The sequence below is a fragment of the Diadema setosum genome, chromosome 3 (genome assembly GCF_964275005.1).
Source record: "Diadema setosum chromosome 3, eeDiaSeto1, whole genome shotgun sequence".
In the NCBI taxonomy this organism is placed as follows: domain Eukaryota; kingdom Metazoa; phylum Echinodermata; class Echinoidea; order Diadematoida; family Diadematidae; genus Diadema; species Diadema setosum.
Window position 1 is genome coordinate 3,037,422 of NC_092687.1, and position 17,022 is coordinate 3,054,443.

Here is a 17,022-nt window from a genome sequence, read left to right on the forward strand (position 1 = left end):
TCCCTTTTACAAAAAAGGATATATCAAGTGTCTTATTTGCCTTTGCATCAGTAAGTTGGAATTGTGCATCTTGCATCTTACCTGAGGAAATCCAAGGGTTGGTTACACAGTTTAATACAAGTTGGCCAAGATGCCTCTGGGACAAGTACATGAGTATTGAGTGCATGCAGTAATATTAGTAGAAAACATAAATGAGAGATTGGGGCAAATCGGACAGTCGGTTCAAAAGTTATGAACTTTTGAAGTTTCTGCTCAGTCACGGCTGGATGAGAAGGGTTCTGCAGCGTATCATGCCACATGCGTAGAACAATATAAAACAAATATAACGAGAGTTTCACGAAATTTTATTTTTCAAAGAAAGTGCCTATTTCCTTGACTTGTTAGTGACTTATGTTAACTTTAATATTATTCCCCCTGCCTTCTAAAGGAGGCAAGTTAAGTGTTTCTTATCAAGCGAGAAAAGTGAAAATATGCTAAATTTCTTTAAAACTTCTTTACATTGTTCTACACATGTGACAACACAAGCTATAGTAGGTCTTGTCATGCAGGAGTGAATGAGCAGAGCAGAAACTTAAAAAAAAAAAAAAAACTTATAACTTTTCAACGGATTATCCCATTTTCCTCACTGTGTTCTATTGATATTGTTGTATTGACTCAATCGACATGTTTATGAATGTGGACTTTTCCTTTAAATCCCATTATGCTAGATGTGATTTTCGTCGATTTTGCAGTAGTGTTAAGTCACCATGATGATTTTATGTGATCTTTTCGTGTCGATAGTGATTTTCTTTTTGTCTTTTTTTTTCGAAAAAATAAGAACCATTTCCAAAGGTACTCGAATAGGCATGACGTTCTTTGGGGTAATGTTCGCATTGATATCGAAACCCAGAAATCATGACATTACACACAACATGACAGTAAGCATTTTAACATACCATCATTGCGATGATAAAGAACTGTCGAGACGCTACTACGGTCAGTGAAAAAGCCACAATGTGGAATGGTGATTTTCACTGGTTTCTTAGGTTGTCCGTCAGAAGAAGAAAACTTCAGACCAGTAGATATCACCACTTCGTCATCCCCTAGAACGAAGTCATCTGGAATTTCTAGGAGCGGTGTGACGGAAAATCGATGGTGGACATCCCTCTCCACTGCAATTTGTATGCCAAACTGCTCCAGATCCTTCTGGGTTGAATCAGCGTACTCATGATAGACAGGCGCAGATGACTTATCTTTCTCTGTATTAGTTAGTCAAAATAGGATCCGTTAATATCATGTAGCGCCTATGACAATGATTATTGTGAAATGAAATAATGAAATAATTATCTATCCTGTGGGCAACAATCTCATTCAATTTAGAATAGGCATGCGAAGCATACAATGACCTCTGCAATCACAACTTTACCAAAAATGGAGTAATCTTGTAGAAGAGTAGAGGAAAACATACATGAAGAAGTGGCAATTTACATTCCCAGTAAAGCAAGGGGGTTTTCTGCTTATTTGGTTGAAAAACATATGCATTCACTGGTACAATTAAGTATGCGGATGGATTAAAAAGGGATATTCATTACACATAGTTTCCTAGCATACCTATCTATTAAAAAAAAACAAACTGTTTATAAATTCATTTTCAAGGTCTGTGAAGACGTTTGTCTGCAAATGTTCAAATCTTAACTGCCAAATGGTCTGTAGACCACTGTCTACTTAATGTTCATTTTGCATGAACACATTCCTGATTCTTGGCGCTCTGGACAAAAAAAGAAAAGAAAAGAAAAAAAAAAAGACTATAATCACAGAGTGCTGATGAGTAGTCTTTACACATAAATGATCCAGTTTATGCAGATAATCACCATGTTTAACACCTGCCGGTGGCAGGAGGTTATCATGCTTGTCCTGAGATACCGGATCCTGGGTTTTCCTAAGTATCAGGTGCAAAAAAAAAAAAAGAAAAAAAAAAGAACAGTGTGCCATTTTAAGTTGATTAAGTGAGAGCAGTTATATCACATTGTTCTTCAAAGAAAAACAAAATGTTAAAGAAGGAAGCCTAAAACCAAAAAAAGAAAAACCACCGCCAACAACAACAACAACAAAAAACAACAACTCTACTGCAGAATGATAACGTTATTCTTATAGTAATACACTTCTCGCGCATATCATACTTCAACCGCAGACTGTCCGCACTCTCGGACACCTAAAACGGTCAAATAGTCGAAATAAGACAAGAAGGTGAAGAGTAGGGAAATTTAAAAAAGACACGGGGGGGGGGGGGGTCCGTCTCGCGCTCACCTGTGAACATAGAGTCATCATCCTCTCCTTTTCAATATACATGTATTCCGAATGTAACTGCGTAACACTTTTCGGATTTGTTTTTGTCTTTGTTTTTGTTTTCTTTTTGGTCACAGCATGTTCCGGCTACTTAGGGTATGTGAGAAAATCGTTGTGAAGAAAAAAATAAGAATGCATAAAGGCATATAATATATGACAATTACAGTGAACGTTCGTGATGGAGACCAAAATGGATGTGTTCTGTTTGAGATGGCAGCTACCATACTCAAAATAAATACACGGGGAGCATCTGTCACTACAAAGTGGCACTGTTCCTCTATCTCCTACTATGTAATTTATGGACTTATTCTACCAACGAAAATCTGTGGGCAAAACATTTTCCTTTTGTTATTACAGGTAAATTGAATGCTGAAAATCATTCACTTTTAGGTATGAGAGACTCGGTGAGTTAATATTTTCAAGTAACATCAACTAATCGGACAATGAGATAATTGTAATTATCACAAATTTCCTTTTTCGGACCGAACGTCCGTGAGCGAAACTTTCAAGAACCAACAAAATTGCAAATTGTCTTCAAAACCTCACCAGAAAGAAATTTAAGTGCACAGAAATGACAGATTACACAAAATTTTAGTTTCCTATCACTTGGTTTTCAGTGTTTGGCTGTATTTATATAATTACATGGAATACAACAGTAATATTACAAGTACATTTAGAGCTGTTTGTTCATCTTGATCACATATCGCGTTTAAAATTCTGAAGCTACTGCTCTAAACGCATTGTTCATTTGGTAAAACTTTACTGTTTGTTATTTGAGTTGAACGTTTTAAAGAATAAAGAACACTTTTGAGACAAGTTATCCCTATCGGTTGGACTGTTACGTCACGGACGTTCGCTGAAATTGTCACGGACGTTTGTTCCAACAATAGGGTCATGTTCCAGGACGGATGACTAATCAACAGAGAGTACGTAGCCTTCCTAACTCTTTCAGAATTTTGAAAAGGTATTTTCAATGCAAATTATTAGAATTTTGACACCCTTTCAACATGCTCAGAGAGGGAGTAGAAGGTGGATTTTCAGAGAAAATATTCACTGTTTGCTTGGTTTTCGGTGAATCGTATGGTCCAAGAACTGCAGACGAGCCCCAGTCCGCTTCAAACATGTCATGCAGCTCCTCGGCTGGAGAGCCAGAGGTAAAATGTACCTGCCCCATCAAAGCAAGATGGTGCCCCACTCAATAGCGTTTTAATCATCACGGACGTTCTTTTTTTTCGGAGTTTCGTCTAAAAACGTAATTTCGGTTCGCATTTCACAAGGAATGGACAGAAACTCAAAACATACATATTATGGTGTGGCTAGACCTTAGTTGATGGGCTACGATCTTTATCAGTAAATAGCGGATGCACGTCCGTGACGAAAACTGAGTATAATTTTGCATAAAAAAGTTTACGTCCCATGTCCAGCCAGCAGAGGGTAGTACAATTTTTTGCAGGATATGTTCAATAGGTGGAACACCAAATTTTCGTCTACATTACAGTTAAGTTGGGACAACAAAGTAGAATTTGCAGCAGCGATAGAGATAAAACACCACGGACGTTCGTTTGTTTAGGACTTTGATATTTCAATCGTTCTCCGTAATTTTATACGTGCTCATAGAGTTCTTATGATTTTGTCGTACATACCAGTAATATGTCAGATCCAGAACACGGTCAGATAACAGATGCCACGTATCTTAACAAGTCACATCATTGGTTTGAAAAAAAAAAGTGTGAAAATAGCATTTTACTGTATTTTTACGATTCATGTCCTTGTTAAATGCAAAATATCAGTCAAAAGTAAGGCAACCCATACATTTCCTGAAAGGATATTTACCGGGCTTTGAGATGAAATGAAATAAACTGGTTTCTTAGATTATCCTGGTGTGTTCTAAGGGAAAGAGTGTCATAAAGGTGCGATATTTGCGTTTAAAGGTCAAGAAAAATACAGAGAATAATAAGATTTTTTTTTTTATCTTTTGACCATAACTTCAAAAATATATCTTTATATGTAGTGACCAATATATCGTTTAAAAGGTATTATTTTGTACTTTACGACAGAGACCGTATTTCAAAATCTTCAAAAATGGACTTATCGGTTTTTGCGAACAAACTCTTCATATATATATAATTATTTCATATCCCGCGGTCATGGTGATATTTGCTATTAAAGCGCACAGGCACCACCCTTGTAAAATGCGCGTATAGTACATGAGATACTACGTCACTTAGCAATAATTTCCTACCAAATGCACAGCGTTTACGCTTCGCGAGAAGACAGTTAAGGGTATCGCGCAGTTGATGCATACATGCACTTTTACCTGTAATCATGTGCATGGAAAAATAACTTTAGATCGCTCATCCACCACTTTACTTTGCTATTACTCTTAAAATTCATTTGGAAATATACCAGGCCATTGCTTGAGGTTCTGGTTTAACGGCGACTTCAATAGCACGATTTTAATCCGATACCCTTTGGCGAAGAGAATGTACAAGCTCCTCTTGCTTTGCACTTAACACGGATAATACAATCATCTGAGACTTTTGTATTAAAGTGAACTCGCAACATATACTTACAAAGTCGAGAAAACAGATGAGAGGACTGAAATTGAAGCTTCGTTGATGTTCACAGAGGACGTTGTTGGATTCACTTGTTTGTTGGATTATTTCAAAAGAAAACAAAAGAAATACTTGATACAAATATTTGTTTTTTTGCAATATTCTAACGAACCTTTAAATATACGTTGCGGATCAGATTGCAAGCTTTTGGTTCAAATGCATTCCTCTTTGGCTTAAAATGTCATCTATAAATCAATTAACACGTAAAAAAACAAAAGAAGACCAATAAACATGTGCGCATATAGGGCATAAATGTATATCATAGTAAACAAAACATTTTTATTTTCTTCCCTCAGTCCTGCATTTTGGAGGCTATATGGCATTTTTTATTATCCGTTTCTTTTTTCTGATTTTTTTTTTAATTTTGGTCGGGAAATGTGTAATTATTGAATGCCTGTTCATCTATCCAGCTTTCCACTTGTAGCCTCACCCCCCCCTAAAAAAAAGAAACAAAACAAACCCAAAACAGCAAAAACAAAATCAACTGTTGCCATCTTGCATCGGTTGAGTATATGTTTTTTTTCCTCCTTTCTCGAATATATTTGATGTTTGCTGATGATACCAACATGTTTTCGAAGCCTATAGAGATATTGATCAAGCTGAATGTCTGATGAATAATAAATCAGTCAAAGTGAATGATTTATTTTTAGGAAATGAATTGATTTTAAATGTCTTGAAAATCACGTTTTATGAAATGTGGCAACAGTAAATCAGTTGATGTTGAAAGAAACTTACGTGTCAATGAAATGAAGATAGAACATGTGAGGTAAACTGGGAATTTTTCTTGATGAAGAAATGAAATGGAAAAGTCACGATAAACATTGTTTTTAAAAAGGCACCGAAAAAAAAAAATATTTGTTTCATGAACAAACTGAGAAATTTTCTTCCTCAACAAATATTATTGTTACTATATAGTAAGTTGGTAGTCTCACAATTAAAGTACTGTAATATGTGTCTTTTAGTTTAGAGAGATTCCATATGCTGCATAAAAAGAGCTTTTAACAAATTCATCATATTTTGTTTAATTCAAAACCTCCGCTTATCAAATTAAGCATTGTAATAACAACATTGCTATTTTAATTTTCTATTCAGCAAAAAACTATTACCAGAATATTAGCTCATTATCAAAGAAGAATATGAATGTTAGATTACAGTTTTCTTCAATTTTTTGGTCCTCTGTCTAATTATTGACGCACAACTTTCCGAACGAATTTACGAAAAACTGGGGCACTTACTTGCAACTCGGGACACTTACGAATGATTCGGGCACTTACAAACAACATTACGAAACACCCATGAGGACTTGGGCCAATTCTCCTTTCAAACTTGATTGCACTAGTGTGTTCACTTAAGGCATTTCCCAGGGAAATAAAAATTAATCAATAATGACCCGTGTTTATGTTTATGTATACGCCATGCAATATATTAATCAATTTGGCCAAACATTGGAATTTGACTGTTATTATATTCAGGTCCTCATGTAGTAATTTGAGTTCTCTTACAAGATATTTGCCCAGGTGTGTTGCATTTCACTTGGACAGCCGCATGTGTCTCTTGGTAAGTTGGCAGCTCATTTTTCTTCGCAGCTCTGTTGATTACCGAATCACGAGCAAGACCAGAAACCTCGGTTTGATCGGTTGGTTCATATTCGGCGAACTAGAAACAAAGTGAGAAAATGCCCTAATAATAATTGTGAGGATAATAAAACACGCCTGCAGAACAACGGATTTGTACTTCACATTTGTCTTATTATGGTCTTGTTTTTATTAAATAAATCCAATCAGGAAGAATTCAGTCAAGAACTGCATTCCACATGGCGATCATTACTTACTTCCAATTCAACCCGTTTATCCGAAGTGTTCACTACTTGAGGAGGCATTGATTATAAGATGGTTTGTAAAAACACCACATAATACATTTCCTAATGTTTGGAGTGACCAGAAACCTAAAAAATCCCACCTACATATTACCGCTCTTTATTGTCAATTTCCATGATATCATAACACCATTAACATTTTGTAACATTACAAAGATAAATCAAAAGCATGGAGAGGGTGAAACTTCGGAATGTAACATTGGCATATAGGTGAATTAGAATTTGGTCAAAAATTGTCACCTTCCAATTTCAAAAATAAAATAATAACAACACCGAAGAACAGGCATTCCTTTGACGGAAGAGCTCATGACCAAGCTTCTGAACAATTTATGGAATATGCATTTTTTACTTACGAGATCTTGGTAAGAAGGTAACTGTATTTTTTTTTTTTTAAGATGGTCCAATTTTTACAATTGATAGGCCCTATACTGTAAGAAAAATAGGCTCCACATTGCACCTTTACCAGTGTCACATTGGGAGTACCTTTACGGGAGTAACTCAGTACTTTCCAGACCAGTGTCACAATTCTGTTCTGAAAGGTGCGAAGTTGCACCCGTAATGTTTTCCCACTGTGACACTAGTAAAAGGGAAAATTGAAATCTTTTTCTTAGAGTGTATTTGAATATGGTTTTAACCCTCAGAGCTTATTCTTTTAAATTATGTAGAGAAGTGAACATTTATCATTGGCTTTTTTGTTAAGGCTTTGAGTTGATCGACACACACACACACACACACACACACACGCATATGTATATGGTCTTCCTAAAATGGTACAATTTCTATTTTGAAGTCCCTTCCCACATAAAGAGATTGCATGTTTTGCATTAATGATAATGATCAAGGCTCATTCCTAAGATAAAATGTATCCAGCAAAATTTTAGAAAGCCATCTGAAATTATACAGCCAAAACGTGTTATGGCAAAGAGAGCTTTGATTTATGATCACATTCCTTTCTTTTTTCCCCGCAGGCGTCCCCTTGTCGACGCCACAAAGTAAGCACAAAACCTTTGAATGGAAAATTGCCCATTTTGTATATTGGTATTATGTACTTCCATGTTTCTTATTTCCTTTTGAGATTCTGAGGTTGCCATCACCATCAAGCATTTGCTGAAAGACGGTAGGCTCCTGCATTTTTTTCTTCCTCTTTATTCGGAAAGAAGTGTATCGCTGACTCCTTTGATCTCATTGTTATGTGTATACTTTAAAGATTGTGATTATTATACAATGAATGTAATATTGTTTTTTTCTATACTATTGTCAAATGCATGTTTCGTCATTATGATTTCCTTGAAAAAAAAATGCAGAAATACAATCGAACTGAACCGAACTGAACATTTAACCCAGACAGCCTGTGTCAGATTTTGTTAGATATCGTCTCCGACTGTTCTTGTCGTTGCAATATAATTGCAACAAAGGAGAACAGCACCCTTGTACGGTGTAGCAGCCATTGCAAGAATTGACACCCATTGTACGCGTTCTCACGTCTGAATTACTGTCATTTTTTATGACCAGATATTTTACAATGGTCATGGTCTATCATTGCTTCCCACAGGAACATATTGTGTAAATACACATAACAAATGAAGAGTTTGTTTGCAAAAACCGATAAGTCCATATTAGCCAAATGGAGATATTTGCGATTATAGGTCAAGAAAAATAAAGAGAATAATGAGAAAAGTTTTGCTTCGTTTGACCATAACTTCAAAAATGTACCTTTATATGTAGTGACCAATATATCATTCAAAAGATATTATTTTGTACTTTATGACAGAGACCGTACTTCAAAATCTTCAAAAATGGACTATCTGTTTTTGCAAACAAACTCTTCAAATATTCCATTCTCAAGATTTGTTGTTGGCCCATCTTAACAGTTAAGACTTAATCAGTCCATGATTTGTGTTGTTTATTGCTGACAAGTAATCAGGTTCGTAACCACATAAAGGCCTAAAGTCAATCATACACATGTACATTCACATCAAGAGCAGAGAACGCCAAGGCAGTCGACCATCATGTACATTGTATATCAAAGTTGGTAATTTTACGATGATTAAGGGGGAAAAAGATAATTGATACTGGCCACACGGAAGTGAATTTGTCATGTTACCGTGTAACTCTGACGGATGCTAGGTTCCCCATGTCGAACAGTAACAAGAAGTCTCCCTACTGCATTGATTTCTGCGCAAAACGGGTCAAGCCCCTCTGACGTACCACATCTGATCAGCCTGGATGAAGGAAGCAATATATACATGAGCCATTTGAATACTCTGATTTTCAACTCAAACAGTATTCTAGTATGCTAAAGTGACTTATTACCACATTATTCATAAAATATGAATACTCAATCTCTCTGTCTTTTAATTCACTTATATGCAACTTTGTTCCGTTGCAGATTCAGTTCTCTTTCCACAAAAATAAAAGCCTGCATCCTTTGACCAATTTAGTTCTAGATGAAGTAAGGACAGTAATAATTTCCAGGTAGTTTCTATACTTCCACATAAGAAGAGATGCTAAAAATTCATATGGGATTTTTAATTCCTCATAACGACGTGTACGCAAAGAAATTGCCATGGATGTACTCAATTCCTAGGACATACTTTACCCGAAATCAAGTGACTAACTGTGATAATGTATTTGCGATCTTTGAAAAATTCGACGAATAGACATGCAGGTGCCGTAAAAATCTTCCATGAAAAATGCTATTCATTGATGAAAGTTCACAATTATAAGGTTGAAAGTGCATACAAATCGAAAAGGTTTGCTAACACTAGACTTTTGTAGAACATGAAAGTAATGATACACTGATGGGCTTCAATATGAACTCACAACACATTCTTGAGATGAGGGTAGGAGCTTGCAGATTTGATCAACTCCATGGCTTCCTCATTGCACAGTGACACATCTGTTACAGACAGTCTGATAACTGTAGGTGGAGCAAGTAAGCAATGACGTAATTTGAAGTCCCAAACGATTTGTTGCATGTAGCCCTGTAGGTTAAGCTCAACATCGTGAGAATAGAGTGGCCAAACCTTGTCCAAGTCTAGGAAAGAGAAAGGTTGGTCAATATTCCCGTGGACAGAGACCTTATTTACGTCGGGGAACAAGGAGGTCACATCTAAATGCCAGAGAAGTGGAAGGGATTCGGTGTCTACACCAAGATGGTCCATGGTACTCTTCACAAAACTACCCTGTGGAAAGATCGAAAAAAAAAAAGATGGAAAAAATGCTTAAATTCACTGTAGTACCAGTCATGTATTTATGTATAGGCCATCATACGAGATAAGAACTTATTTAACACATCTATTTACTTTATTACATTGTAGTCACAAATCTTGCCACCTCCGTGGAAACATGAATAAAAAAACCCAAATAGTATCGGTACAGTATATTTGGGCTCGACACTAACTATTTTCTCTGCATAGTGGCCCGGTATGGCCAATAAAGTCTTTACACTTCAAATTTGGTTGGTCTAAATAAGAGGAAACTTTCCTCTTTGATTAATAGTTTCAAGATCAGGCTACCACAATATAGCCCTTTTTGGAATGTAGTGGCCTGACATCAATTTGAGTCATCCCGGGCTTCGTCCGGGCCACACCTAATGTCGAACTAATGCATATATGAATATATACAAAAGTGCACGTAAAGTAGGCTAGTACGTCCAATGACGTTGATAAAACCGCACTTTAATTGCCAATCTTTCCGCCCTCTGGCTTCGATCGCGGTTGTTCGTGTCTGACAACCAAACATATGATAAAACAGGAACGTGAACATAAAACAGTGATACGTTCGTAGTTTCTTCTCGTACCATAGATACAGCCAAAAACCCTCTTTTTTTACTTGAAAGATACTGAAATACTTGATGTATATTAGCAGTCAGAGGCCCTAAATATATCTTTATGTCACAGAAATCCATTAATTCACATTGACAAACAAAAATGGATCATCCTTATAAAAAAAAAAAAATATCTATGCTTTTGTCTCATCTTGCTTACATTTTGGTAACACAATTCCCTTTGATTCGACCCACAGGCAACTGTTACAACTGCAAACGGTCCAAAACTCTGCTGCCAAAATTATCACTCTTATATCAAATTACACTTATAACTCCTGTACTAAAGTCACTCCACTATTATAGTTGCACGTTCTGTATCGCATTCACTTTGTTTGTTTGTTTGTTTGATAAGTACTTTATTTTCTGCAAATCAATATACATAAGTTACATAATAATAAAAAAAAAAACATGTGGGAAATATACAACGTAAATTTAAAACAGAGTCGTTTGACTTGCATATACAATTGCGATATAATAAGAAATTAATGATATAAAATACAGTATGCATGTCTATGCAGCAGGGATTACAATAACAAGCTTAATGTAGTTAAGAAGCGATTATGCAGAGGGCCGCCATTGTAAGCATTGCTTGAAAAAACATGGCCGGCCCGAGGAAAAGGTAGGGACGTACTTCGTAACAATACAAATTCTGCTGTGAAGATAGCAGGGGGAAATAAACTCTGACGTGTGATGGTGGTGAATGTGCGTGCAAGTGCTTGAAAATGCACAAGGGCAGATAGGCTAGAATTTAGAATGATTGAATTGGTTTGCTGGAAGAGTGAACGATATGCGATGTTGCTATCGGGAGACCAACATAAGTCGTAAATTATTTGTTTTTAGTTCGTATCTGAAGTATACTGTAATACAATGTGCTTCTTTAAGTTTGCTTTGCATGAAAACAAGGAGGCACATTGTTTCAACTCCTCAGGAAGAGCGTTCCATGTATCCGGACCGTGATGTCTGATCGACTTTTGGGCAAGTAAAAGCTTTGGATTACTTAAATGAAAACCATGGGAACGACTGGTAGGGTATTGGTGAATATGGTCATTGGTTACTTTGGCATTATGAAAAAAATGGTAATAAATTTCGAGTGTGTTTATACATAAATATGGCAGTTAGGTATAAATGTATATCATTGGCCTTTAGAGTTTTTAGGCGATAGAATACGGGATCAGTATGAGCCAAGAAATTTGAATGTGTGCATATACGAAGAGCCTTTTTTCTGGAAAAGAAAAATTGTGCTCAATTTATTTTTGCTACAGTTGCCACATACAATATTACAGTACATTACATATAGTAAAAATAACGTGTTATATAACATTATTAAAATTTGATCGTTAATAAAATATTTCGTTCTCCTTAAAACACCAGTTGCTTTAGATATTGATGTTGAAATATTCTGAACATGAGTATTCCAAGTTAGATTGCTGTCTAGGGTCACTCCTAGGAACTTGGTTGAATGTTTTTCAGCAATGTTTATAATTATCATCAATAAAAATACTTTGAGGAAGGGTGGGTTGGGATTGAAGCGTATGAAAGTTTATAAAACATGTCTTATCAATATTCAATGAAAGCTTGTTACTTCTAAACCATTTCGAGATGTTGCTTAATTCCATATGTAATGTATCATCTAGTGTTACAATGTCCTTGTGGGAATAAAAAACGTTGGTGTCGTCTGCAAATAACATGAAGTTTAAACGAGGAGAGGAATAGATAATATCATTAATGTAAATCAAAACAAGTAGGGGCCCGAGGATAGATCCCTGAGGGACACCACATGACACGTTAGAATAAGATGAGCAACGGGATTTGAATGCAACATATTGTTTTCGATGACTTAGATAACTTCTGAACCATGACAAAGTTATCCCTCTCACGCCATGATTATGTAATTTTTCAACTAAAATGTCATGATCAATAGTGTCAAATGCTTTACTAAGCATCTTGAGCTGTTACTTCTGGTATATCATTTTTTAATAGATCCACCCCACAGTCATATCTCTATTACAAAAGCATACTCCATCAAGATCACTCCATTCTTGTAATATTGGCCTAATTATTGTTAAAAAAACAAAACCCATGGGGGAGGGCAGGTTTTTTATTCACGCGGATCCTCTCTCTGGAACGAGCTCCCTTTACACATTCGTACCATACCTTGTGCTGATTTGTTTTCCTTTTGTTTTAACATAGCACTGAAATCACGCCTATTTCATATAGCATGTGATTAGTTTAAAATGACTTAATTCATTCTTTCTTTCTTTAGTCTACACTTTTCTCTCTTTTATGCTGCGTGAAAGATTTCACACGCCCTTTGAGCACTCACCTAGCGGTAAAGGGCACTACAAATATCCCCTGTAATTACAATTTGGGGACAGGACGAATATACATAGGAAATATATCGATGTCTACTACTTTGTACATTTTGTCTACACCTGAAGCTAGATAAAGAATAATTGATAAACTTTGTTCACACTTCTTAATTTTTTTTTTTATGCGATAACAAGCGAATAACATAATTTATACACAGTTACAATAATTTACACAATAAGTCGCAGAAGTTATCGCTCTTTATCAATGCTAATTGGGGCACATTAATCCGACTTTCTTCGTTCGCTCACTTTCCTTAATAAGTTCAAATTCGAGTTCAAGTTTATTTCATATTTCCACTTTCTCAGTGATGGAATTACAAAATGATTGGCACTAAAACAAGAATACAAAAGTATATACAACCATATCTTTTGATTGGAGAAAAAAAGAAAGAAAACAAGATATGAAGATAATGAAAAAGGGCATTTATGTTTGAAATCATATGGAGGAAAGAGATCTTGATCCGCGCAATTATTTTTCTGTTGATACTCTTTTCGAACGCTAGTTTTCAGTGCTTTGACTGGATAAAGTAACGCACAAATCATATAAACAAGAAATAATGTGGTCCTTCCAGTATCAAAATATATTCACGCATAAGTTTAGCGCAAATTGAATGCTGCAAATACTCTGTTGAGTAGCACTTTCAATGGGTGGTATGTGACTAGTAAAATATCTCATCATGCTTCTATTTTATAATTTATCTACAGGTCCATGATAATGCTACGTGTGTACAATGTTTCCATTGGCCACGGCAATCACGTTTCAGGTCATCGTAGACAAAACGGATGGATGTGAGGCAAAGCGAGGGAACGAGATGTGCAAGCGTAATATGCCGAGATTGCCATGGACTCATGTTCCGCTTACCACGGGTGATCCGTTTGCCCGAAACGTACTGCGACGTGGGCAGATGCTATATTCGTTTCTTTTTCCCTATATACTTGAATATTGTTCGTTCCACTACATGATCTGGTGAATATGCAGTTATGAAACATGTTTCTCACGGCATCTGGTCAGGCTAGACCACACATATTTCCCGTCTCGTCGCACTACGGATCGCCTCCATGTTTCGTTACAGCATATCACGTGCTGTCATGTTGTGTTGCGTTCACCCTGTTTTACTACGGTCTACTAGGTTTCTCATCAGCGCCAAACTGCAGTGGCATTTTTTGACAGTTTAAAAATCTGACACAGCAACCACGGCAATCACGGCCTGTCATTGCCATCCAGCACCCCTCGTTGTCTCATGTCCATCATGTTTTGTCCACGGTATCATGAAACGTAATTCCCGCAGCCGCCGGAAACAAAGTGCAAACGTAGTATACAATTTTTAAACTGTCAATAAAATTGCCACGACAGTCACATTGCTCATGAGAAAAATAGGAGGGCGCAATAAAACAGACAGCAGACGTAACAAAGCGTGACAGCACGTATAAACAGTAACCAAACTTTGAGACGGTGGTAGGACGCGATGGGAATAAAGTGCAGTCAAGCGTGTCCAGACGCTTTGGAAACGGCGTCCGATATCTTCGCCGGAGCGAGAACTTAAACGAGCACGACTGGAATACGGAGGGAAAAAATAAAACAACAAAGAGAATATCCTACCTGCCCATGGAGCACTATGTTTCGGGAGAACGGGGCTGCTGTGGTGGCCAGGAATCTTGTCGTGTAAACGTAGCATTACACACTGTAGCGTATAATTAAGGCCAGAGATCTCAAAGGATAGCATAGCAACTATTTTCTTTCTCCCTCACTGATGAAACCTTAGTCACATCATTTGCCATAAAGTGTCACGTGAACTCATCTTGTTTTTCCTGATTTTTGATACGGCATACAGAAGTACAAAGTTAGTCTGAAAAAGCATCAAATTCCCCATTCCCAAACAAACAAACCACCTTATTCTCCGATTCTTCCCTGTTGTTTCCTCGATGTGACGTAGGAAGCTGAAATAAAGATAAAAGCAAAAACATCGAACATGAATCTCAGTTGAAAATAGATAAAGTTGAAATAATAATACTTAAAGAGCATTATTCAAACATACGTTGAATGAGATCTAGAAAAAAAATCACTTATCATAACAGCATAAGCAATGTTGTAACATTCATAAATTGAACAGGCGAAACTGCAGCCCGTATTCTACTGTATAGACAGATTTTTACACCAAATTTAAACTCATTCATGGTTTCGCTGAACTTAACGTTTAATTGTGTATTCTGCTAGCGCAGTTTTGTAAAACCGAAGTATATGTCTGGTTTAAATACGCACAATTCAAAATAAAATGCAGTGTAAATTGAGTTTAAATTTGATTGTATTTATTTATTTATTGAATGTAATATTTTGGTTGTAACTGTGATTCTGCACTGTATTATGTGCTGTGTTTAGTAAGGGCCCCGCTGAAAACCAGCCACCCTTGACTGCTTACTTGGGCCACCCTTTTTAAAAATGTGAAATAAATTAATGAAATATATAACTGTTCATGAATAACTCACGAAGATGTTTGGCCACCATGGTGCGCTCTTTGAATGAAGAAACTCTCCCCGTCCGAGTACATTTAATTGATTATTGGAAGTTTATCAGCCACATATGTGTATCTTTATATTGTGCCTAATTGTTCATGGGTGTAAAATGGGTGAGAATTTTGAAGGATGTACAATTGTCAATTTTTGCACTTTATGACACTCTTTCCCTTAGAAACACACCAGGACGGTCTAAGAAACCAGATTCTTTCATATTATCTCAAAGCCTGATAAATTTCTATTCAGGAAATGTATGGTTTGGTTGACTTTTGACTGAAATTTTGAATTTGACAAGGACTTAAAGCGTGGAAAACCGGTAAAAACGCTATTTTCACAATAATTTTTGTTTTTCAAACCAATGATGTGCCTTTTTTATGGTACGTGGCATCTAATATGTGACCGTGTTCTTGATCTGACATATCATGGGTATGTACCACAAAATCCTAAGAACTTTATGAGCACGTATAAAATTACAGAGAACAATTGGAATATCAAAGCCCTAAATAGACGAACGTCCGTGATGCTTTTATTTCTATTGCTGCTGCAAATTCTACATTGTTGTCCCAACTGTAATGTCTAAAATTTGGTGTTCCACCTTACGTACATATCCTGCAAAAATTGTACATGACCCTAGTAATAGAACGAACGTCCGTGACAATTTCAGCGAACGTCCGTGACGTATGCAACCCGACCGATAGGGATAACCTGTCTCGAAAGTGTCCTTTATTCTTTAAAACTTGTAGCTCCAATGGCGACAAATGAAGTTTTACAAAGTAAACAATGAGCTTAGAGCAGTAGTCTAAGAATTTTTAGGGCGTTATGTGATCATGATGAACACACAGTTGAAAATTTACTCGCAATTTAACGCTTGTTTTCCTTCTAATTATATAAAAACAGCTAAACACTGAAAACCAAGTTATAGGAAAAAAGAATTTTGCGTAATATGTAATTTCTGTGCATTAAAATTTCTTTGTGATGAGGTTTTGGAGACGATTTGCACTGTTATAGGTTCTGAAAGTTTCGCTCACGGACGTTCGGTCGGAGAAAGGAAATTTCCGATAATTCCAAATTTGTCACTGTACATTAAGTTAATGCTATTTGAAAATATTACCAAATCACCGAGACTCTCATAATCAAAAGTGAATAACTTCAGCATTCAATTTTCCTGTAATAACAAAAGGAAAACGTTTTGCTCACGGATGTTCGTTGGGAGAACAAGTCCATGGATTACATAGTATACAAATAGTGAATGGTCACGAGTGCAATGGTACAAGATTTCGCACGAGGTGAAAGATAGAGGCGCTCTATTCAACGAGGCGAAGCCGAGTTGAATAGTGCGCCTCATCTTTCACCGAGTGCGAAATCTGGTTCCATTGCACGAGTAAAGACCATACACTATTTGTTTTATACAACACCTCGAACGTCAACAGATTTGGTACTCACAGATTCTTGAATTTAGCACAGAAAGGCAACCATTTTCCGTGAAAGACGAATGAG

At 36.4% G+C, this 17,022-nt stretch overlaps 1 protein-coding gene across 1 annotated transcript in view; it reads right to left on the reverse strand.

Annotated features, from left to right (window-relative positions):
- Window positions 1-17,022, reverse strand: part of LOC140226669 (uncharacterized) — a 157,379-nt gene that overhangs the window by 20,037 nt on the left and 120,320 nt on the right. Inside the window, exons 8-10 of the mRNA XM_072307109.1 lie at window positions 14,905-14,952; window positions 9,640-10,001; window positions 8,921-9,038 (exon numbers count right to left, since the gene is read on the reverse strand). Of these exons, the coding sequence (XP_072163210.1) occupies window positions 8,921-9,038; window positions 9,640-10,001; window positions 14,905-14,952 (528 nt within the window). The remainder of the gene's footprint in view (window positions 1-8,920; window positions 9,039-9,639; window positions 10,002-14,904; window positions 14,953-17,022) is intronic.